This window comes from Dromiciops gliroides, chromosome 1 (genome assembly GCF_019393635.1).
Source record: "Dromiciops gliroides isolate mDroGli1 chromosome 1, mDroGli1.pri, whole genome shotgun sequence".
In the NCBI taxonomy this organism is placed as follows: domain Eukaryota; kingdom Metazoa; phylum Chordata; class Mammalia; order Microbiotheria; family Microbiotheriidae; genus Dromiciops; species Dromiciops gliroides.
In genome coordinates this window covers 345,890,314-345,914,984 of record NC_057861.1, presented here as the reverse complement: position 1 = coordinate 345,914,984, position 24,671 = coordinate 345,890,314, and the positions used below count along the sequence as shown (strand labels likewise).

Below are 24,671 nucleotides of genomic sequence, written 5' to 3'. Positions count from 1 at the left end.
CTTTGCCTTCCCTCTGAGATGACCTCACATTGACACTATATGACTGTGTGTATCCACTGGTGTAAGGAACACTCACACTGAGGCAAACCAGCAACTCATTTATATAGTAGTATAAGTTTCCTGGGGTTCTGAGAGGTGAAGTTGCTCATGGTTACATGAGCAACATGGTTACATAACTAATACGAATAAGAGAAAGAACATGAATGTAGATCTTGCCTCTTTCATCCACTATGCAACATTATTATATTATGTAATTCATTATATAAACATATTACAATTAAAATAAACTCTCTAAACAAAGACTATTTATTACTATATAGTATTTACCTTTTTTTTGGGGGGGGGGGGAGAGACAGGGCAATGAGGGTTAAGTGACTTGCCCACACAGCTGTAAGTGGCAAGTGTTTGAAAATAACATTAAATTTGCGATATTTGCCAAGGGCTTAAAACAAAGTTCAGTTTGTAGTAACTGCTAAATAAAGCCACCAAATTTTATGGGGCTAACAATTCTTGAAACAAAAATTGTTTTAAAAGATTTGTGCAACCTGCCAGCTTTGAGCATAAATACAATAATTCTGTAAAATAGACCAAACTACATACCTTCTTTGTAGTACTAAATTCAGAGACAACTTCTTTCTCTTGATCCCTCATCACTGGCTTTTTTGAAACATTTCCTACATGCACATGACTTCGAATGACAGGTAACAAATCAAAAGATGACTCAGCAATCTTTTTCAGGGCACTGCTCATGGCTTTATCATCTGGCTCTTCATGTTCCTGTAAAGCTGAAGATGATTCTGTAACAGAGTTGTCTGCTGGTTCCTGAACAAAAGAATTCTCATCATGTGTTGTTTCATTTTCAGCTCGAGGAGAACTAGTTTGGGGCATCTGGATTTCTGGTACATCTCCCTTAATCTCCAATTTTGGTGACTCACTGTCTAGACGTAACCTCTTGGCACTCCTTAAAATGGTAGGTGGCACCAATGGTCTTTTTCCACCGTGACTCTGGAAACTCGTAAGCTCAGTCCCAGAATCTTTTAGTTTACCTTGATCACACTCAGTATTGGAATTGCTTCCTGTTTTAACAAAAGCAGTTGATGTAGACGTGATTGCTTTAAATCCTGTAATATTATTGACAGGCCCTGGTAAATTCTTACAGTCTGTTGGAGGACATCTATTCAGCTGAATATTCCCTTTGAGAATGTTAAGTGTCCTTGCTCTGGCAGATAGTTCTGGGTACATGGTATCAAGGATTTTCACAGAGTTTTCCTGGGGTCCTCCTAGTGCAGCACTGCCAACTGCCAATGGAGGAAGTCTTCCAGGTACAGGAAGTGCATGCTTTGGTGTGGCAGCACAAAACTGCAGAGGAGATGATAAGATTCTCTGACCGACAGGTGCATCTGAAGGAGATGGAGTACTATGCATAGGAGACTTGTACCGTGGATCATCAGATAGTGGAGACATCAGTGGAGGGACTGGTGTATCACGCAACGGGGAAATTAGATCATCAAGTGGTGAGGTAAGAGAGGACTGACTAGAGGTTGACATTAGAGGGGAAACTGGATGCACAGTCCTTGGTGGTGTTGCTAGCAGTGGTGCAAGCAAAGGAGGCAAAGGTGGTCCCATCTCTTGCCTTATTTGACTCAAAGTATCAGGAGAACATTTTGTTGGTGTAGAAGTATCAGCAGTTGCCAAAACTGGCTGAGCCAAATGACTCTGTTGAGTTTTTGCTTTGCTTTTTACCCTTGAAGACTTTCGAGAAGCTTTGCCCTGGCTAACTTTAGATTTAGGTAAAGTCTTTTTCAGGTTATGTAATGGTTCTTGATTTGCCATTTTTGACCCACTCTTACTTTGATTGACTAAATCAACAAATGGCTCAAGTTCTAAAGCATCATATGTGTTATCAAAGGAAGTATTTGGGGACTCTGAAGTCTGAATATTTCCTTTAGAGTCAAAATTTACATCAGACATAGATGGATTCCACAAAGTGTCTTTATCAGAGATACCATTTTGACCACTGTTTGAACCGTCTTTCTGTCTAGATGAAGGACATTCATCATAATGACATTCACTAGATGGGAGGTCACTCTGTTCTTGTTCAGTGTTTGCTGTGTATTCAGTAGAGGCAACCAGATCAAGTGCATCTTCTAAGATATCTCCAGCAAGAATAACTTGCTCTGTAGGGACTGCCTCAAGAACTTTACCTGCTACAATTTGGTCCATGCTTGACTTGAGATTTTCATCCTTTGTAATCTTCCAATCATCAGATTCTTTGATACTTAAATTCAAATCACCATTTTTTCCATATCCATTTACAACTTCTGAGTTCATGCTAGACATATGATGGAGTAATACTGCTTCTTTTGAATTGCTAGTATTTTGCCCAACGGTACTTTTCCCAACTGTCTCAGCTCCCATCTCTGTGGCATCTTTACTATCATTCTTTCCCTCAGCTGCATCTGAATACTCTTTATGCTCTCTTCTTTGAGTGTTTTCATTAATAAACATGTCAGTGCAGGCCTTTCTTTCAGGATCAAAATCTAGACTTGGTGATTGTTTTATGTCTGAAAGAGATTTTTCTTTCAAATGTTTAGCTACAACACTATTACATGTGTTCAAGAAGGAGGAGACACCAGCATATTTAGTATAAGAATCTTTACAATTGTTTTGAATTCCAGGTACATCTTTGGTATAAGTCTTAGGGGCTTCCCCCAGTAAGCAATGTGTAAATTGACTTGTACACTTAACTTTTCTTAAAGGATAATCTTCCTCTGAATCATTTGCCTCTTTGGAAACCTCCTGAGTTTTCACCCAAGAGTGTTTTCTTAAGTTTTCTTCAGATACCTTTTCTGGGTTTAATTCTTTTTTAATTTCTTTATTTGTCACTACTTTGTCAAAACATTCTAAAACAGAGTTCTCTGAAGTATAGTCCTGTGACCGGCTACTTTCAAGAAGTTTAAGTATTTCTGAAGTAGAAAATCCATTTGTCTCAGAAACAACACTTATATTAAAATCTTTCAGGGCTGATGTCAAATATTCTACTTCTAAAGAACCTCTCCTTTTCATATGTGCAGAAGCATCTTTACAAGTATTAGTTTTTCCTGTCTGAGTTTGTGGTTCTCTGTTGAAATTTTGCTCTTTAGTTTCACTCTTAGTTTCAGCCTCATTTTTACTTTTACTCTCATAACTAATTTGATTATATTTCTCATCTTCAGAATCATGTTTTGTTTCTTCTTGGCTGCCCATATAGCTCTGTACAATGTCATTAAGTATATTCAGGTTAATATGGGTCTCGTTTTCATCTTTTTTAATTAGGGATGAAGAGAAAGCACATCCTTTTTCCATATAAGAATTCAAACAAGTATTCCCAGGAGTTCTCTCTTTCTGAACCTGCTGAACACTAAGAGAAACAGAGTCCAAGTGTGTAACTGTGGCTTCAACATCTGATATGGAAGTATCTCTTAGGCAAATATCTTCTGTGGCTAAACCATCTGGAAGTGAAACATTTGTGTATGGAGGAAATTCTTGCTTAGTACTCATGCTTTTAAGATGATCTTGGTTTCTCAGATCTTGCTTTTTATCTACTTCTGATACATTATTATTCTGGTTCTGTACAGATATTTCGTCAGATCTGGCTGATAATTTCCTAACTGTGTCATAATGAGATTTTTCTACTGGTATAGAGTCACTAAAAGACTTTAAATCTGATGTTATCCAGGAAGTAGAGTCTTCTGCTGAGGGACAATTTACTGTCTCTATTTGCTTAATTTTTAGTGAATGGCATTTATTTTCGTCAATACATTTTGCTTTAGATGGCATATGCTGTTCAGTTTTGGTGTAAGTATTCTCAGGTGCCAAAGTGCTCTCTTTAATATGAGACCCAAGATCTTCCAAGTTGGTAACATGGGGCTCTTCAGATTTCAACTGCTCAGGAATAATTGACATCTGGTTATTTAAAATAGAAACAAATTTAAATTCTACTGGATTAACTTCTCTATGACAATCCAATTTGGGTGATAACAGCATATTTTTTACAACAGGCATTTCTGTTTGCAATTGCTTATTATCTTCTAGTTCACATTTGATTTTAGCTTCTGAACTTCCTTCATGTTCTCTCTTTATTACCATACCAGCATCTATATTGTAACATGAAGTACTTATGTCTAAATCAGTACCTCTCTTTACCAAGTCACTCTCAGACATTGATGAAATTACATCTTCTGACTTAGTTGTATTAAGCTCAATTCCTGGATCTTCAGTTTCACATTGTTCATCACCTGTGTCTTTTACAAATGCTGCCTGATCAACTACATAGATGTTAGTCATTACTTTTGATACATCAGAACATTCTGTCTCTCCAGTAATTTGATCACTAAGCATAGGTGTTGCTGAATTATGCCTCAAAACATGTATGTTATTCTCTAGATTGCATTCTCCTTTAGAATAATCTGTGGGTTCAGACTGCTTATCTAAAATATCGGAAATTTTATTTGGCATTGTTTCATAGGATTTTTGTTCCGTGCAATGGAGTTGATTGGGAACAGTCTCATTTAAAAAGTCCGTACTTACGACTTCAATTAAAGTACACTGTCCATTGAATTTCCAAGAAATCTCATTATTATATTCTAAATCAAAGGAGAACTGAGGATTACAACAAGTAGATGATATAACACTAGGAGAAGAGGATACAAGATCTGTCTTGATAGCAAGCTCACTTGTGTCTCTCATAATGGGTAGATCTTGTTTGGATTCAGACAATTTCTGTATAGTAACCCCCTGCATTTCTTTTATCTCCTTTTCAGGCAATTCTCCAGTTATTTCTTGGAAGTGTTCAGAGACTATGAGCATTTTTTCATTTTCAGAGGTAAGTCCACTAATGGCTGTTTGTTTAGTAAATTCTGATTTGTGTGTCTCAGCTCTGACCAGTGAATTTTTTTCTTCAGATATAACTGGTGCAACTAACTTTTCCTGGCTAAGCAAAGAATTAGATATTTCTCCATTCAAAACAGCATTATCCGTCACTTGCATTAGATCATCAGGTATCTTCTGTAAACACTTAGTTTCGGTGGGTATACAGTGTACTCTAAAGGATGCTCCTTCACTTTGCAGCGGTGTGTCATCTTTCTCCTCGTTATTTTGTGGTATAACACCTTTATCTAAGACATATTTGTTTTCATCTTCTGTACTCTCACATGAAACCACAAGATGCTCCTTATAGGATTCACTAGGTTTACTATCCTTAAATTGTAATTCTGTTGTTAAAATGTCACACTGAACAGCCTGTTCTTCATTCATTTCTAGATTCATTGGATCCTGGGTTCCAAGATTTGATTCAGGTTGTTCTATAAGTCTGCTACTTTCTTCTTTCCCTCTAGAGGAGTTAAAAGTATTCAGCGACTCAGTTGTACCATTTTCTAAAAGAGATTGTATAGTGTGTTCACTATCCACCAACTCTTCTTCGCTGGAATCTGTAAAATCTCCAAAATAGTCCTCCTAGGGAGAAAAAAAAACCACCTTATGATCAGTTATATCAGCTTTCTTAATCAAATAAATACTTCAGGTTCAACAGATTCACAAGGTATCCATCCCCACCCCAAAGACTTTTTAATGAAGAGTTCAATCTACTGTGATCTTTACTAAAGTGCTAATATATTCATTAAAAAAAATATGTTAAATATAACAGATATCAACTTTCATCTGAATTATCTTTAATGGGTAGTTAATGCTAACCACTTAATCAAATATCAAGTTTATATCAGCATAGGCCAAGCCTGGCACTGAGAATGAAATTAAAAAAAAATTATAAATGATAAATAAATAAAAATATAAAAAAGTACTGGTAATATTTCCAGTAATACTAGCATAAATTTTCATCATTTATATTACATGGGGCAATTAATACAGCAAAAGAAAAATAAGTTATAAAGATATTCATATTATTTTCTGATAAGATAAAAGTAGGTTACATTATATGCACCTAACAAGTGTATAACACAAACTTTTGTGATTCATCCAATAACAGTATATACCTAATGCCACTAGTGAAGGCTAAGACTAATTGTTCCAAAAACATTTAGAATCTCATCCATAAAATCTTAACACGTAAAAGGAAGCTTAGAGTTGACATTCCCCAAACCAAAGATAGAAACACAGTTTTGGAAAGAAGTTTTGTCAACCCCATAGTCTAGTCTAAATGGCAATCATTCTAAATAACAGCTTCAACAAAGGTGCCATTCAGAATTTGCTTGAAAACTTCTGAGGAAAAAACAAAAATAAAAAACCTTTTTTTTGCAACTTCTACTCATTATACCTACTTCTGCCCTCTAGGACAAATCAGAACAAGTCTAAACTCTTCGACCTGGCAAATACAGACAAACATTTGAAGCCAGCTATCATATCTTCCTTTCAGTCTTCTCTTCTCTAGGATAAACATGGCCCCTTCCCTTAACCAAAGTGTCTGGGGCAAATTTTGATTATAGAAACTTGTCAAAGTTATTATACCATAAAGTAGTATAAATTAAAAGGAACAGTTAGTTAGCTGGGGAAAAATTTGTACTGAAAATTTCTCTGAGAAAAAGGTCTATATAGAAAGACATTTAGCAAGAATTCAATAAATCAATCAATCAACAAGTACTTATTAAACACATACTATGTGTAAGGCACTATGCTAGGCACAGGAAGTACAAATACAAGGAATGTAACAATCCTTACTCTTATGGAACTTCTATTCTAATGGAAAGAAGAGATTGAAATGTATAAGAATGCCTTCCAGGGGGCAGCTAGGTGACACATTGAATAAAGCATCAGTCCTGGATTCAGGAGGACCTGAGTTCAAATCCGGCTCAGACACCTGACACTTACTAGCTGTGTGACCCTGGGCAAGTCACTTAACCCTCATTGCCCTGCAATAAAATAAAATAAAAGAGAAGAATGACTTCTAGGTGTAGGTGTTAAAATCATCCTCAGGCTTCCCAAGGGGAGCTTCCCCTTCCCCTCTGCTTCACCTGGGGGAGGGGTGGCCCTCTCTAAGCCAGGCCAGGGGCATGGCAGTGAAAAGGCCCAAGAAAACCCTCAGGGACACTGGGGTTTGCTTTGCCCAGCCCCAGCTGCAGGCTCGGCCAGCCCTGGGGGCAGCGAGCCTGGGTTTCATCTGGGAGAGCAGGTTAATAAAAAGGGGGCTGACAAGAGAGATTGGGAGACAGTACAGGCAGGTGGAGAAAGTGAAGTTAGAGAAAGGGAGGGAAGGCAAGAGACACTGAGAGGCCAGAACATTGAGAGAACTTAGAAGGGATACTGGAGGACTAAGAGAATGCAAGGTCTGTGAGAGAGAGATGCAAGGGTTCAGCAGACAGGTTGCATAATTTGCATTTTTTAACCCTTATCTTTTACATTGATTTTTATAAATAATTCTGCTTTGATTATTTATTTAAGAGGCTTCTTAATCTTTTGCTTATCAAATTGGGAGCAGAACAGTGTGGACAATTTTTTTTTTTAATTTAGTGAGGCAATTGGGACCAAGTGACTTGCCCAGGGTCACACAGCTAATAAGTGTTAAGTGTCTGAGGCTGGATTTGAACTCAGGTCCTCCTGACTCCAGGGCCGGTGCTCTATCTACTGTGCCACCTAGCTGCCCCTTGGTTTTTTGTTTTTGGTTTTTTTTTTGTGGACAAATTTTTAAACAGCCCATACTAAATAGCAGTCAGATAGCCAGCCAGTCAAAAGTCCCAAGATTCGGCCCTGCAATTAGATTAGTCCCCCCAAATTAGGCAAGTTAGTTTAAAATATTTCTACATAGGTCACATGAATAAGAGGACCAGGCATTTTCTTCAATTCTCACTCTCATAAAGAAGAAATAGGCATTAAAAAGACAGTAACTGCAAGTGTCTCCACACGCCAGGACACCAATAAAATGAAGATGTAGATAATGTTCAACAGAGAACTCTAATAACTAATATACTAACTCAGCACACACATCCCACCAGTCACAATGTTCCAAGAAGAATATTATAGTGTTGTCCCATTAAAACTAAGGTCAAGGACTTGAACATAAAACGTCACATCATAAAAAAAAATAAAAAGAACACAATACAGAATTTTGATTACATAATATTTGTAAAAATTTGTGCTTGAGGCAAAATCAGTGTAGGTGAAATGTCATGGGGGGGAAAATAAACTTTGCATCAAATATCACTTATAAAACAGAACACTGTACAAAGTAACAAAAAAACTGTAAGGTTGATCCACTATGAAGATTTAGCTACTTTTATGAAGACATGGATCCAAAGCAATTCCAAAGCACCTATGATAAAAAATGTAATCTACCTCTAGAGAAAGAACTGATGAACTCTGAATGCAGTTTGAAGCATACTTTTTAAAAACTTTATTTTTCTTGTTTCATTTCTTGTCTGTGTTTTCTTTTGCAACATAGCTAATATGGAAATGTTTTGCATGACTTCACATGTATAATCATTATCAAACTGTTTTACTTCTCAATGAAAGGTGGGGGAGAGAGGAAGAAAGAATTCAGAACTCAAAATTTTTTAAAATTAATGTTGTGAGGGGCAGCTAGGTGGTGCAGTGGATAAAGCACCAGCCCTGGATTTAGGAGGACCTGAATTCAAATCTGACCTCAGACACTTAAACACTTACTAGCTGTGTGACCTTGGGCAAGTCACTCAACCTTCATTGCCCCACAAAAAAACAAAACCAAACAAACAAAAAAACAATGTAGATTATTTATTATAGTTTTTTTTTAAATGTAAACACATGAAATGGAAATTCATGGTTTTATATGGAATCTTCTTTAATGTTGTGCTGTGTACATGGAAATGGTTTTTCCCCCTAGTCTTTTTGTATTTAAGTTCAAAATGAATTTAAATATGTAAATGTCAAAATTAAATGAAATTAATAAAAATATTTTTCCCTCATTACATAAAAACAATTAACATCTTTTTAAATTTTTGAGTCCCAAATTCTATCATTCCTTCCCTCCATTCCCCTCAAGACAGTAAGCAATCTCACACAGGTTATATAGATGCAATTATGTAAAACATTTCCATATTAGTCATTTTGTGCAAGAAACTTAAACAAACAACAACAACAAAATGTGAAAAACAGAACGCTTCATCCTGTATCCCGACAACATCAGTTATTTCTCTGGAAGTGGATAGCATTTTTCATTACAAGTCCTTTGGGATTGCCTTGATTCACTATATTGCTAACGATAAAAGCTAAGTCATTCATATTCTTTATCATACAATATTGCTGTTACTATGTACAATGTTCTCCTGGTTCTGCTCACTTCATATTGTATCATTTCATGTGATAAGACTTTCCAGTTTTTTTCTGAAATCATTCTGCTTATCATTTCTTATAGAACAAAAATATTCCATTACAATCATATACCATAACTTGTTCAGCCATTCCCCAAACGATGGGCATCTCCTCAATTTCCAATTCTTTGCCACCACAAAAAGAGCTGCTACAAATATTTTTGTACAAATAGGTTCTTATCCCATTTTTTAAAAATCTCTTTTGCATAAAAACCTAGTAGTAGTATTGCTAGATCAAAGGGTATATGCACAGTTCTATAAACCTTTGGGCATAGTTACAAACTGCTCTCCAGAATGGTTGGATCAGTGCACAACACCAACAGTGCATGAGTGTCCCATGAGAGAAATAATCATTAAAAACCAAATAATATAGGGTGGGTTTTTCCCCCCTTTCTATTTCCTCATTCAAAGCTCAGCCTTTAAAAGACATTTCTGACCTTCACCAAAGAATTCATCTGACCCAGACCATTTTATCTTACCATAACCCCACCACTGTTCTACTCAGGTAAGACTGGGTGGAAAATAGGCCCATTTATCTATATCGAAGCTTCTTAAACTATGAGTCCTGATGTAATTGAATGTGGGGGTTTCAAAAAATTTGGCAACAGTAAAAGGTTAAGCATACTCATTTTATATACCCAGAATTGTGTAAAAACTTCTCAGGCAAAAAAGGGGTCTTGAGGGGGCAGCTAGGTGGCACAGTGGATAACCACTGGCCCTGGATTCAGGAGGACTTGAGTTCAAATTCAGTCTCAGACACTTGACATTTACTAGCTGTGTGACACTGGGCAAGTCACTTAAGCCTCATTGCCCTGGGGGGAAGAAGGGAGAGTGGGGTCTTGAGTCTAAAATGTTTAAGAAATTCTGGTCTAAATTGCCCCTACATAGGTGTGTTCTAGGTTTAGAGACTAGTCTCTAGGTTTAAGAGTGACATGATCAGTCCCTTACCAGCTCCTAATTAGAATTGGCCCACCTCTCATTATAATATTTATTTTCTCATTATTAATCAATCAGAGTTGATTTCTGCCTGTTGGGAAACCCACTCTTCTAAAGGTATGTATGTGCTCAGTGGCTCACAAAGTTCTTCTCTGAATTACAAGAGAAAGTCAATGACCATCATTTTATGAATTATTTGCTAGCCATAATTGATAAAGCTAATTATTAATAGCCCAGAAATTATGTCTCATGGACTTTTCATACATCACACCAGGTTTTCTGACACTGCCTCCAATATTTATCATTTTCCTTTTTTGTCACATTAGCCAACCTGATGGGTATGAGGTGGTACCTTAAAATTGTTTTAATTTGCATTTCTCTAATCAACAGTGATTTAGAGCATAGATAGCTTTGATTTCTTCATCTGAAAATTTCCTGTTCACATCCTTTGACCATTTATTGATTGGGAAATGACTTTTACTTTTATAAATTTCACTCAGTTCTCTATATATTTAAGAAATGAGGCCTTTATCAGAGATACATGTTGTAAAATCCCCATCCCACCTACCCCCCCCCCCCCCGTTTCTGTTTTCCTTCTTCTTCTTCTTCTTTTTTTAGTGAGGCAATTGGGGTTAAGTGATTTGCCTGGGGTCACACAGCTAGTAAGTGTTAAGTGTCTGAGGCTGGATTTGAACTCAGGTACTCCTGAATCCAGGGCTGGTGCTCTATCCATTGTGCCACCTAGCAGCCCTTCTGCTTTCCATCTAATTCTGAATGCATTGGTTTTGTTTATGTGAAACCTTTTTAATTTTATATAATCAAAATTATCCATTTTACATTTTGTTAAATGCTCTCTATATTGTTTGGTCCTAAATTCTTCCCCTTTCGATAGATCTGAAAGGTAAACGATTTCTTACTCTCCTAATTTAATTATGCGTATCACCCTTTATATCTAAATCATGTACCTATTCTAACCGTATGTTGGTATATGTTGTACATGTTGGTCTATACCCAATTTTTGCCATACTATTTTCCAGTTTTCCCAGCAGTTTTTGTCAAATAAGAAGCTTTTGTACCAAAGCTTGATTCTGTGGGTTTTTCAAACACTAAATTACTATCATTATTTACTACAATGTATTCTGTACCTAATCTATTTCATTGATCCACACTCTATTTCTCTGGTAATACCAGAAATCATCATTTGTATCACAGCTAACTTATCTTAACATTATAGATAACTATGTATTTCATAACAAATTCATATACTCTGTAACTTACAGGTGCAAGTGGAGATGATGATGGCACCTGACATCGTAATGGTGTTGGAGGGGGCGTAGCCACTGGGGACAGAAGTGGTGGAGGAAGTCTGAAGAGGTCAAAAATGGCTTCCAGGTCCTTCATGAATGGTTTATCTTCCAGATCTTCCTGATCAGAGGAATCAGAACTATCATCCTCCCAACTGCTTGGAACGAAAACCTCATGATTTCTGTCCTCATGAAAAGCTGAATCATTACTGCAGTCCTGCACACTGACAGTGATGGGGCCATCTTCCTCAGCAGAACCAGACCCTCTGAGGAGTTCCTGCTCTAACTGTACAGAGAAGCTTGTCAGGCAAGTCTTCATTTCAGGAGATCCAAGGTGATTACTCTGCATCGGAGGTAGCAGTCGACATCCTTCAACAGATTTTCGAGATTTTATATTTTCTTTGGCAGTCTTTTCTATGGACAGATATTTGAAATTAAACTTTGGGATATCAGTCAGCTTTCCTGTACTCTTATGGTATAATTCTATAAATTAGTAATTCTAACAAAAACCTAACAAGAAAAAAAATATCGTAAAAAGTGAAACTTTTCTCAATTATCCCCTCAGAAATTGAATGTTGTATAAATAATAAGCTTCTCATCTTTCAGACATTAAGAAACTAAGTCAACGAGGAAGGCATATCGTTTAAGCTTTGTCTCAACTGGTTTGATAGGCTTATGTCTTGATAATGCATCCACTTCTATTGCCAACTACCTCTTGTACTAACAAATTATATGCAGGACAGCTAGTTTCAGGAATGTGGTTTATTATGAAAAAGCTGCTTAGCTTAGGAGAGAATTGTACCTACCACTGGAGCCAGTTTATTGCAATGTTCTAAGTAATAGTGAATTAGCCAATACAAATGCTCTGTAGCACACATCAAAAAGAACTTTCTGTTCTCAAATTTAATTAAATCATAGATTGCCAATGATCAAAAAAGGGGAGAAAACCTCTAGATCAAAGGAAATCAGAATTGCCATTCTTATCAAGTAAACATTTCCTAAGTATAATGAGAATATAAGAAACCCATATTTGTTTTCATTTCTACTACACATGCTTAATACTTACCTTTCTTGTATTCGAGGGATTTTTTTTCAATTATCTCTGAACACTCATTGATGGAAACTGTGGCAAATTAAAAGCCAAACACATTATTTGCTAAGAACATAGTACAAATCATACTATAATGGAAGGGGAAAAAAATAAGTTTTGCTGATATTCATCTCACCTTGGACATCTTCACCATCTTCATTCTGTAGCCTTTCTTTTGTAGAGTCAATGCACAACCAGAGCTCCTTCAAAAGCAGCTTTATTTTTCCTAAGAAAAATATAAAAACAATTACATTTTCTTCATTTAACAGAATTTACTTTAGGCCAGGTGAGGTAAGACATACTGCCCTTGGGAAAGTAGTTCATTTGATGGAAGCTGTGACTTAGGTGTGGCCTCATTTCAGGGCCCTGGTGAATATTCTGAGGGTATGGAGGTCTAGAAAGGGAAGGCAGAGAATTAACTATAGGTCTTTAGTAGGTAGGATAATATTTGCTCTAAAAATTTACTCTATAAACTTTTTAATAGGGCTTAGTTTGCAAAAGAAATATTTTATTTCTTTATTCCACCTTAATTAGTAATATATTGTATCATCAATACATTATCTGTTCATTCTAGCAGTGGACAAACTAGATAGTAGATGTCCCTAAGTTTCAAATAGACAGGAGAAGAGGAAAGGCCTAGGAATCAGGGAGTATCAGGGCCATAGTTATTGAGAAAGGATGAAGCCATACACCCCTAGGACAGGATACAGGGCTAAAGGAGGATATATTTCATCGTTGTCTGGGTAAAGATGGAGTTGAGGAGGATGGAGATCTGAAACCCCAGAATGAGAAAAGAAGGGGCTGAATGAGGTCAGGCCAATAGAACCCACTGGGCACTGGTCTGAGGAAGAAGGTCAGGATATGAAGAACCACAAGTAGGTTTTCAGAGCAGTGGCTGGGATGGGCAGCAACAGTAGGTAATACTTATTTCTTGTGGCAGGCAAGGATAGGCAAGAAGGCCTATAGGTTTCCTTCCTAAGTTACTGGGAAAACCCAATTTTTCTTCGCTATTTCATTAGGATCTATACAAATAAGTGAATAACAATAATTTAATTTAAATTTTATCTTACAAATGGGGGAAACATAAAGCTAGTTAAGTGACTTATTCAAAGTTCCCATGGTAGCAGAGCTAAACATCCTGAAAGATATCTATCTTCTACCTCACAGAATCAGATCTGAAAAAGAAGAGAGATGGTATCTGGTCGAAAACATATGTGTAGAGGGATCCTCTATTCAACAAGGTTGATAACAAGGGATCATATAGTTGCACCTAAAGAATTCCTCATCATCAAGTCATTGCAGACTCTTCCATCTGGCTTTCATCCTCACCATTCTGCTGAAACTGCCCCTGAAGGTTCCCAAAGATCACATTACAGCCAAATTCAATGACATTTTGTCAGTCTTCATCTTCCTTAACCACTTCTCAATTTCTGAGGCTGCTGCCCCTCCCAGACACCCTGATAGTCTCTGCTCTCCTCCTCCTTCTCAAAGCACTCGTTTCCTCTGCAAACTCTGGGTGAGACACTTAACCTTACTGGCTTCTCAACATTGCCATTCCTTAAGTATTTTCCTCTGCCTTCTTTTCTTTTTACACTCTCCTTTTTCAGTATTATTACTTCAAGTATGTGTTACTATCATACTAGATAGAGAATTCATGTACAAGATGATGTGGTTTACTTACTCAAAGAAGATTACATAATAATGTTTAATATTATTAGCCATTTACATTCGTTTATCATTTATATGTCATTGTGACTATGTATACTCTGGGTATGGTTTGGAATTATTGTAAATATTACAAGTATATCTTGAGTTATGCAGCATAACATGCATTTTTACCATCATATTGTCTTTGGTGAAATATGAGATTTATGAAACTGTTTAATTTGACCATTGACAATGCTATACTAAGGATTAGTGAAAAACCAGCAGTACAACAGCTGAAGAAGCGAGTCCAGAGACAACCAGAGTAAGTTTCCTCATGAACACAAAAGAGTACTTAGGAAACCTTTTGATTTTTTGTTTTTGGTTTTGTTTTTGACTTTTGTTTCTTTTTAATTCAATTTTGTAAAATGAATGAATTTCAAAGACATTTCTAGTATATACCATTCAGTTCTGATGACTTCAAAAATCTATTACTTTGACTGGGCTAAGGATATAGGTGGGGCCATTGGGCCTCAGAAGCTGAAGCTATCACAATTTTAATTTTTTTTTTTTGAAACCAGTTAGGTCATTCGAGAAACCATCTCAAACATAGACAAGAATCTACTGATTATATGCTCAATCATAAAAAAAGACTTTGAGCCTTTTAGACTGGTGCTAAAGCTTCTAATTTAAGGCGACCACACATTTAGATTTTAAACATCACAGTATCAACTATAATCCATGAACAAATGAATTCCAACTGGGAGGCAGGATAGATTAGTGGAAAGAACAACTGACTCTAAATCAGGAGATCAGACTAATTCCAACTCTACTACGGGTGGAGCATCTATTTCTACCACCCAGTCTTCCAAGCTCTAGACTTGTTCTAACTGCCTCCTAATAATCTCCTGGATGCAATAATACTACAAATTAAAAGTGTCCAAAACCAGACTCATCATTTTGCCCTCTTTCTTCCTTCTTTCTGCTAATGGCACCATTACCTTTCCTATGACCCATAGACATCAAATAAGTCACAAAATCCTATTCAATCTACCAATGAGATCTTTCACACCTACAATGAGTCAGAGATAACATCATTCCCTACCCAGCTGCTATTCTATAAAAAAAAAAATTAAAAATGTCAATAATATAAAGATTTGAATATGCTTTGTAGCAGCAAATAATGTGCTACACTTATTTTCTAGGAGCAGGTGGGTGGTACAGTGGATAGAGGGCTGGGTCTGGAGTCAGGAAGACTCCAGTTCAAATTCAGCCTCAGACACTTACTAGCTGTGTAAATTCTGGGTGAGATACTTAACCTCTATTTGCCTCAGTTCCTCATCTGTAAAACAGGGATAACAACAGCACCAACCTCCTATGGTTAAGGATCAAATAAACTAATATTTGTAAAGTGCTTAGCACACTGCCAGGCATATAGTAAATATTATATAAATGTTAGTTGTTGTTATTCCTATTATAATATATACTATTAAATTTAAGCTAAAATAAAAACAGTTATTAGAATGCTACTCACTCTTGTCTAGGGTCTCAATTGGCTCATTACTGGAACTCTGGGTCCCCATATGTTTCAACACTAAAAATACAGAGAAGAATAATTTCACAATGCAAATTATATTTTAAGTCAAAAGGAAAATCAAATATAGTTACAAAGTAAAGACTCACCTTTCTTATTATTTTGTTTAGGAAATCCATCAAGTTTTTCCTGATAAATAATAAAGTTTTGTTATTATGTATGTATATGAAAACATATAAGAAATTTATCAAATAAACAACTCTTGGTTAGTACCTAATATGGCACGATTTACTAACTTTTAGTTTTTATTTTGTTCTATAGTTATTCTCATGTAAAGAAATTCTTCTGTAAGTAAAAGTTCTTATTAGAACTCACCTCTATATTAATATTTCAAAATTTACAAAGGATAGTAAGTAATCTCTAAACCTAGAAACCAGAGACGTTAGAGATTCTTTTTATTACCTGTGTCTTCTTGAGCTCTTTTTCAAGAGTTTTCTTTTCAATTTTCAATTGCTTTAAGTCTTCAGTGTGTTTTACTGCAGCCTCTTTATTTAATGAATAAAAGGACATGAGAAGAAGGAAGAAAAAAGTCATCAACTTTACTACAGTTAATTACATTCATGAAATAAAGACAGGAATATGATTGCTACGTGCATAAAACTCTTCTCTAGTCATTTGCTATTTTTAAAATAGAATAATATAAAAGAGCTTTTCTTTGGTATTTTACCAGAATCTATCAAGTGTAGACAGTTTAAAAAGTCATTCTAGGTGGCACAGTGGCCCTGGATTTAGGAGGACCTGAATTAAAATCCAGCCTCAGATACTTGACACTTACTAGCCGTGTGACCCTGGGCAAGTCACTTAACCCTCACTGCCTTGGGGAAAAAAAAGTCATTCTAGTCCAGGAAAGAACATAGGCAAACCATTCTAGAAAGACAAAAATCTAATTTGTTAAGGCTCTTCAAAGAAGAGGAAATCCTATGAGCTTCTTCAGTAAACAAATTCCTCTGTGCAGTATCCTTCATTATCAAGAAGTTATTGTCACAAAATTTTCTATGTAACTTTAAAATTGTTTCAATTTATTTTGATCTCAGAGAATAGTTAAGTGCTACTCTCTACATTCAAAGACTTCTGTTATTAATGAAACAATTACTATAATTCCTTCACCCTTCCTTTCCATGGACTAAATAATCCCAATTCCTGAAACTCTTGCTGATAAATCTTTACTTACAAACCTTCATTCATCTTTGAGGTTCTTATCTGTAGTTCTCTATATTCCTCCTTAGCTGTGGAGCTCCAAAATGGATAGAATACTCTAGTAAGGGTCTCACCAGTGCTGATTACAACAATAAGATACTACTGAATATACTATGGCACCAATATGGAATTAAAAATCAAATTTACAGAAAAATAAAATTGATAAGGGCCCTCTAAATCAGACAAAGATATTCTTCTGTTTATTCCTCCAACATTCCCTAGTCATTTTATACAAGTAAGTAGGTCCTATGTTGTTTGTCAAAAAATATAATAAATAACAAATTTAAACAGCTCATACAAAACAAAGGAGAATTTAAAGATAAACTTAAACAAAAAGTGACACAAAGCAAAGGGCATTTCCCTCAATACCCCTTCATCCACTATTAAATGATGACACAGCACACAGGAATTCTCTACCTATACCTTTTACTGACAATGTTTATACAATTCCTAAATAGGATGAAATTATTAGTATTTGGATTTTAAGAGTTCAAATCTAAATTTCAAATTTAATCAAGATAACAAGTTTATGCTGACGCCTATGCCAGTTCTTAGTAGTTGCACTGTAAACTTTTAACCTATCTTAATCCAGAAAATCCATCATTCCTAACCTGAAGTAAATGTTTTGTTTTGTTTTTTAATGGAGACTATCAAGCTACTGCAGTATGGTGCTAAACATGAAAAGACAGATGTAGTAACTGAAAACAGAAAAGGTAATCTCTGGTAGCCAAGACAGAAATCTGAAGAGAGCTATGTATCTCAGGGTCAGCCTTAGGCAAAATTCTGAAAATGGCCAAGTAAGAAAATCATAAGCTTATAGATTTAGAGCTAGAAGGGCCCAAAGAGACTATAAAGTCCAACCCCCTTCTTCTTCTTCTTCTTTTTTTTTTTTTTAGTGAGGCAATTGGGGTTAAGTGACTTGCCCAGGGTCACACAGCTAATAAGTGTTAAGTGTCTGAGGCCGGATTTGAACTCAGGTACTCCTGACTCCAGGGCCGGTGCTCTATCCACTTCGCCACCTAGCTGCCCCGCAACCCCCTTCTTTTATAGATAAGGAAACTGATGCTACAGATGAGTTAAATAGCTCACACAGCACAAGCTAGTTAATGTTTAAGGCAAGATTTGAACTTGGGTTTTTCAGACCCATATCCTCCAAAATAGCTCTTGATGAAGTATACCTTCCCAGTATAACAGTATTTTAGCAGGTGCAGTAGAAGACCAAAAAGCTAATTCTTCCTTCTCAAAACAAAGAAAGGAAAAAAAATAAATGAAGATCAGCATTTAAGGTGCCAATCTCTGATCCAAGGCATCAATTTTTCTAACATAGAAAAAAATATCCAAGTTTTATTAAAACTTTCTCATCGTACATATCATAATTTGCTTGCTACTTTTCTCAGGAGTGACTTTCATTTCCTTAAGGAAAAGAGTACAAAAAGAACTATTCCTTTCAATTTTCTAAAAATAAATGTTCAATTGTTGCCTAGTATAGCAAAACTATAGTGCTCCTATTATTTGGACTGTAACAACATTACAAGGACTTGTCACATTACAGTCAGATACTACTTTCTAGTAATTATGGAGATAAGTACAGTTTTTATACTTATTTTGACAAAGCTGTTAATGTAGTTATCTATTAGTACAGCATGAAAGATGCTTTCAAATGGATCATTCAGTCAAGTACCAGCACAAAATAGAAATTATTTACTTCATCATCATCAGAGTGGTGTTAATTACCTTCGAGCTTTTTCACTTTGGCTTCTAATTTCTTCTTCCTGATTAAAAGATCAAGTTAGACAGTAAGTAACAGCACAAGATAAGGAATTCTGCTTCTGCAATTAGATATTGTAATATGAAGGACACAAATGCTTATACTATGAATGGCTAAAAGAAAAAGTCATAGGTACTGGACATGGTAGTGTCAAATAATATCATAAAGGGGGGATATCATATGAAAAGACTTGTTAATGCTGTGGGAGTTATCCCTTAGTTGTTTGCAAAACCACTCACTTGTCAGAGGTATTAACAGAATTAGCTGGGAAAAGAAAATATTGTGAAAGAGATATCTGGGGGGTTACAATTTAACAACTTAACTACAGAAATGAAAATGAACAATGGGAACAACACAGTACTATTTATACTAATTTCATCTAGAAGTTTCATCAATGTAAACTAACTGCCACAATAAGGAGGCCAGAAATCATTGTAGTTGGCAAATATCTCCCTTACTGAAAATTAATCAATCAATATTTATTAACCACCAGTGTGCCAGGCACTGAAGATAGAGAGATGATTTCCAAAGTCAATACTAATTTAGAATATAAATTTATCTTAAAATCGTATAAAGGAGGATCATAATGATTATGAGCAGTATCATGTTATAAAGAAATGAAAACCCAGGGAGATAAAACCAGTTTAAAGAATTTCTGGCAAGCTATCCAACTAAGCAAAGCCATCTCAAAGGTATTCAAGGTTGATGAAAATGGAAGGACTATAACCAGAAAATACGAATTGAAAGATCTGCAAAACTGATTTTAATAAATTTTTCTCAAGGGCAATGAATCCTACATTTGAATCCTAATATCACAGTGCCTGATGTGGTAATAAAAGAAGGGAGAAATGGTATCAAAGTTTTAGAAGAAACTGAACTGAACCAAGTGTATATATACTAAAATCCATGATAGAGACAATACAATTGTGAAGACACTAAAGGACTGATATACAAGGTGTTGGACAAAGATAAAGCTATCAAAGGTATAGGGAAAAATCACTTATCTTATTGCTCCTGGGGGTAAAAAAAAGGTAACAGAAGGTTTAAATAATTACCAAACTATACATTTACTTTTCCACCTACATAAAATCTTTATGAGAATTATCTATAAATGTAAGAAAATAATGGGCTTTGCCAACACCCAAAGGCCCCAGCTGGAGGGGATTGATTTGGACTTATTGAATTGACTGAGACTGACTGACTTCAATGACTCACTTAAAGTTAATTCAACTGAAGCCACACCTGCCTGGCCCTCAGGAGGGCCAGTTCAAAGAGACTGTGGATTCTGACTTCAACACAGGACAACCCTCAAGTCCAGTGAACCAATAGATTTGGGTGATACTAGCCAATTAGCTTTATGCAGTGTGGAAGGACCACCTCTCCTTGGGAGAGAGAGGAAGCTTCCACATTCAGTTTGTCTCTTGAACAGGCTGGTGGTGGAGAAATTGAGGAAGAAGCAGATGAGGCTGGAAAGCTAGGCTAGATAGGCCTTTTCTTAACTTTCTGACCCAGGTGTTCTCTTTTTTCTAATAAATGCTTAATGCCTAAAAACTGGTGCTAAAGCTTCTAATTTATAAGTAAACCCTAGCTAGCTTTCCCTATACTTGGGACAGGAATAAGGCGACCACACATTTAATTTTAAACATCACATAAACAAATGTATTTATAGGAAGCAAGCAGCCTTTCCCAAGTGATATTCAACAATGAAAACATTTTTACCATTCTACAATTAACTTTAAAAAGTGGAGAACATAGATCCCATCCCATTGTGCTTATGGTGTTGTGATTATAAAAAGGCATCTCATATCATAGAAGAAAACACTACTTTTCAGGGTCCTTTAGAACAATGTTGTCTCCCATCAATACATTAACTCATTTGAGAGTGTCTGTAAGATGTAATGACAAAAATAACATTGTTCAATGACCCTCTGATAATCAATATCACATGAAGCATGAAACAAGGTGATGTACGCTCACCTAAAACATTTACCTCTGTGACCAAGGAGTTGTAAAGAATTAATTGTTATTTGAGGTTTTTATGCTTCCGTGCGCACTGGCCTGGGGCTCCGAAAACTGCACGGTGCTCCAACCACTGGTTGTAGCCGTTGCCATAGCGCTAGCACCTCACATCATCACCACTCGCTGACACCTATATGGGCCTGGCACAATCATAATGATTGGAAGCCTAGTGAGGGAAGTAATGTGACTGTCAGAACGGCCATCCCATTAGCTGGGGCTGGGTGGGGTTCTTCTGGGATTGGGGGAGGAGAACTGGGCATTCTAACTGGATGCTGGAAGGCGACAGGAGTTCTACTGCGTATTCTTAGCTGATTCCTGGGCGGTGGTATCTTTTCAGGTTGTATAATTTCCCTTTCCCCATTTTATTTCCTTTCCCTTGATCCTCCTGATCCTGTTTGTGGTTTTTTTTTTTTTTAAAGTTCGTTCTTGTTAAAATAAATCCTATTCAGTTTTGAGGGAGGCTGCCGGTCTCCTTCCTTGCCCCTTCCTTGCGACGAGCCGCTTAGCTAACACTCCCCAATTAAAAATTGGTCCCCACAGAGATCTAACAGAGTCACTATGGATGGTGAGCTCATTTGGGTGGGTGGCATAGTGGACAATGCACTGGGCCTGGAGTTAAGAAGGCCCGAGTTCAAACATAACCCCAGACACTTATTAGCTATGGAACCATAGCCAAGTCAGTATAATCTCCATATACCTCAGTTTCTTCAACTGTAAAGTAGGAATAATAATAGCCCTTCCCTCACAGGGTTGTTGTGATGAGCAATTAAGAATAGTTATAAATTACTCGTGAGAATCAAGAGTGCTACCCCCTGCTGAGAAAGACATTGTGAGAACCAGGGCAGTACCACCCTGAGGAGAAAGCATGTGACTAACGTCTAGAAGTTACATCTATTCATAGAACCGCCTGTAAGTCATGTCAATCAATGCTACCAGCCAATTAGCTTAGAGCTGTGTGTGGGGACCTTTCCTGGTCAGACCTGCAGGGAGCTTCTGCTCAAGAAGTACTGGGGATCTTTCTATCTGTTGGAGGTGGTGGTAGGAGCAGGAGGTATAGGGAGCTAGGGTCTTTCCTTCTGAACTCCACATGTTCTCTTTACTAACCCCTAATATACTTTAATAAATACTTAATGCCCAAAGATTGGTGCTATGAGATTCTAATTTAAGGTGATCACTCATTAGATTTTTAGACATCACAATTAGATTTTAAACTTCACATAAATAGCCTGGTGCTTGGTAGATAGAAGACATTTTAATAAGTGCTTGTTCATTCCCCCTCTCTACCCTGGTCCCTCCTCTGTGGATAGCATTGTGCTGACCACATCAAGCCTCAGAACATTAATTATGAAGCTTCCTTGAAGAAATCTGTAATCACTCAAAAGGATTCAGACTTTATCTTTTTAGGAGGGACCAACTGGTTCAAAAAATGATAAACTTTCATTAAGTATCAGGATGTGTACCCTAAAAAGCTCAAAACTAAACAATGTAGGAGAAGAGAGCGCTAGATTGTTTTGTGAAATAGCAAAGCTCTTTTATTGACTCTATGCTTCCCATGAAAAGCAAAGGGCCCTTTTTAATGTAAACATTCAAAAAATATTTTTATACAAAATTCCAGAAACAATGAAAAAAAAGTCCAAACACAGAAGAAATACAGATGATCTGAGATTAACAACAATAAGCTACATTATGGTCATTTTTCTTAAAAAAAAAAAAAAACAAACTTAAAACTTACCGAGCATCACTTTTTAGGCATTCTTCTTTCACACGAGTATATTCATGATAAGAATCCTGATATATCTTGAGAGAACTCTAGCAAAGAAAAAAAAAAATGGCCTCAATATTGTATTGTATTAACTCAAAAAAAACTGAAGTTGGGGGGCAGCTAGGTGGCACAGTAGGTAAAGCACCGGCCCTGGATTCAGGAGGACCTGAGTTCAAATCTAGCCTCGGACACTTGATACTTACTAGCTATGTGACCCGGGGCAAGTCACTTAACCCTCATTGCCCTGCAAAAAACCCAAAACATCCCGCTCCCCCACAACAACCCAGAAGTTGAATGCTTCTTTTTATGTAAATGAATATAGATAAGTTTCATGGGTGTAAAATCAAGGGAAAAAACTCAAGTTTTCAGTTCTTCTGCATTATTATTTTAATATAATATAATACCAATTTCTGCACAGAGGGATATACAGATATAAGGTCTTAAATACAATACATAAATAAACAATATACAAGCAAATGTTTAAATAGAAGTTTTGCTAAAAGGTTTTTTTTCTATAAATGAATATTAAAGTGAATATATTAAATAAAATCCCCGCTACAAAAAATGAGAGGCATTGCAACACAGTGCATAGAGCCCAGGACTTGCAGTTAGGAAAACTCCCATATGGATCCTGCTGTTAGTCATGTGAGCTCTCTGGGCCTCATTTCCCTCTTCTATAAGATCAAGGTGCCCTTGAGCCCAGCTGAAGCTCAGCACTCCAAGGAACTAAAACAGAAGAGTTCTATGATCTTATGACCACAGCAACATTACCTAAGAATCACTTACTGTGACCAAACTAGAACTGTAATAGGGAGTAAACATTAGGAAAATATACTAAATTACATTAAAAATAAAAATGCCCCAAATCTTATGATTATGACAATATATAAAATAAAGTCTTCAACAAAGTTTTATATTAATTTATGTTAAAAACTCTAAAAAGCATAGATATGTGGGCTAGTTTTTAATATGATTAAAAAAATATAACACTAGCAATATCCATGGAGAAATATCAGATTTCCCAATAAATCAAGGATAGTCAACTCCCTATTATTTAACATAGGTCTAGAAACTAACAGTGAAAATTAAAACACTCAGGTTTTACTTCATCACCAGAAAACTGGCAATAATGACAAAGACAAAAATGGTTCACGATGGAGTGGCTGATGAAGGACACTATTATACAGTTGGCAGAGCTGTCAACTGTTCTGGTCATTCTAAAAAACAATTTAGAATTATGTGGGGGAAAAAAGTGACTAAAAAGCCACACCCTTTAACCTAGATATCCCCTGGCTAAGAAAATCCAAGAAAATGAAAGGTAGAAGGAAAAGTTCCATTTATATTAAACTGCAATACTTATTAGAGCAGTAATGAATTAGAAACAAAGTAGGCACTCACCAATTATGGAATGGCTAAACAAATGTATTATTGCATCATAAGAAATGATAACTATGAAGAACTCTCAGAAGAACATAACACCTACATGAACTGATGCAGAGTAAGATAGGAAAAACCAAGCAATAAAACAATGAAAAATAAAAGTAATAACAAAAATGTAACAATGAAATTACACTGAATGTTGTGTAATTATGACCAAACTCATGCTAAAGAAAAAAAAAAGATGTTAAGAAATGAACTGTCTGTCTGTCTCTCTCTCTCTCTCTATTCACTGAAAAGGAACCAAGTATGAAATATTGTGTGTGCTCTAAGGCAAAACCAATGTGTTATTTTTCTGTGTTGCTGAATTGTTTCTATTTTTTTAAAATCTTTTTATAAACTAAAAGGATATAATGGGGACTCTAATGCCATATTTTGTAAAATGAAGAATTTTTTATAACATAAATCATCAATCTCTACTTAGCTGCTAAGTCTGAATTTTTGCTTATGTTTTCCTTCAAGAAAGATGACGGAGAATAAAGAAAGGTTATTTAGAATAATCAATACTAAGGTACATAGAATCATAGAATTTTAGAGCTGGAAGGAAAGGATCACTGATTTTACATATGAAGAAACTGAAACCTAGAG

The 24,671-nt window shown here is 36.1% G+C and overlaps 1 protein-coding gene across 3 annotated transcripts in view; it reads right to left on the bottom strand.

Annotated features, from left to right (window-relative positions):
* Positions 1-24,671, bottom strand: part of ICE1 (interactor of little elongation complex ELL subunit 1) — an 84,845-nt gene that overhangs the window by 27,660 nt on the left and 32,514 nt on the right. For 2 of the 3 annotated variants that reach the window (XM_043969155.1, XM_043969161.1), the window contains exons 6-14: positions 22,617-22,693; positions 18,832-18,869; positions 16,303-16,385; positions 15,990-16,029; positions 15,841-15,900; positions 12,799-12,888; positions 12,639-12,695; positions 11,547-11,986; positions 601-5,493 (exon numbers count right to left, since the gene is read on the bottom strand). In XM_043969155.1, the coding sequence (XP_043825090.1) occupies positions 601-5,493; positions 11,547-11,986; positions 12,639-12,695; positions 12,799-12,888; positions 15,841-15,900; positions 15,990-16,029; positions 16,303-16,385; positions 18,832-18,869; positions 22,617-22,693 (5,778 nt within the window). The remainder of the gene's footprint in view (positions 1-600; positions 5,494-11,546; positions 11,987-12,638; positions 12,696-12,798; positions 12,889-15,840; positions 15,901-15,989; positions 16,030-16,302; positions 16,386-18,831; positions 18,870-22,616; positions 22,694-24,671) is intronic. The other variant, XM_043969169.1, reaches the window with a different exon arrangement.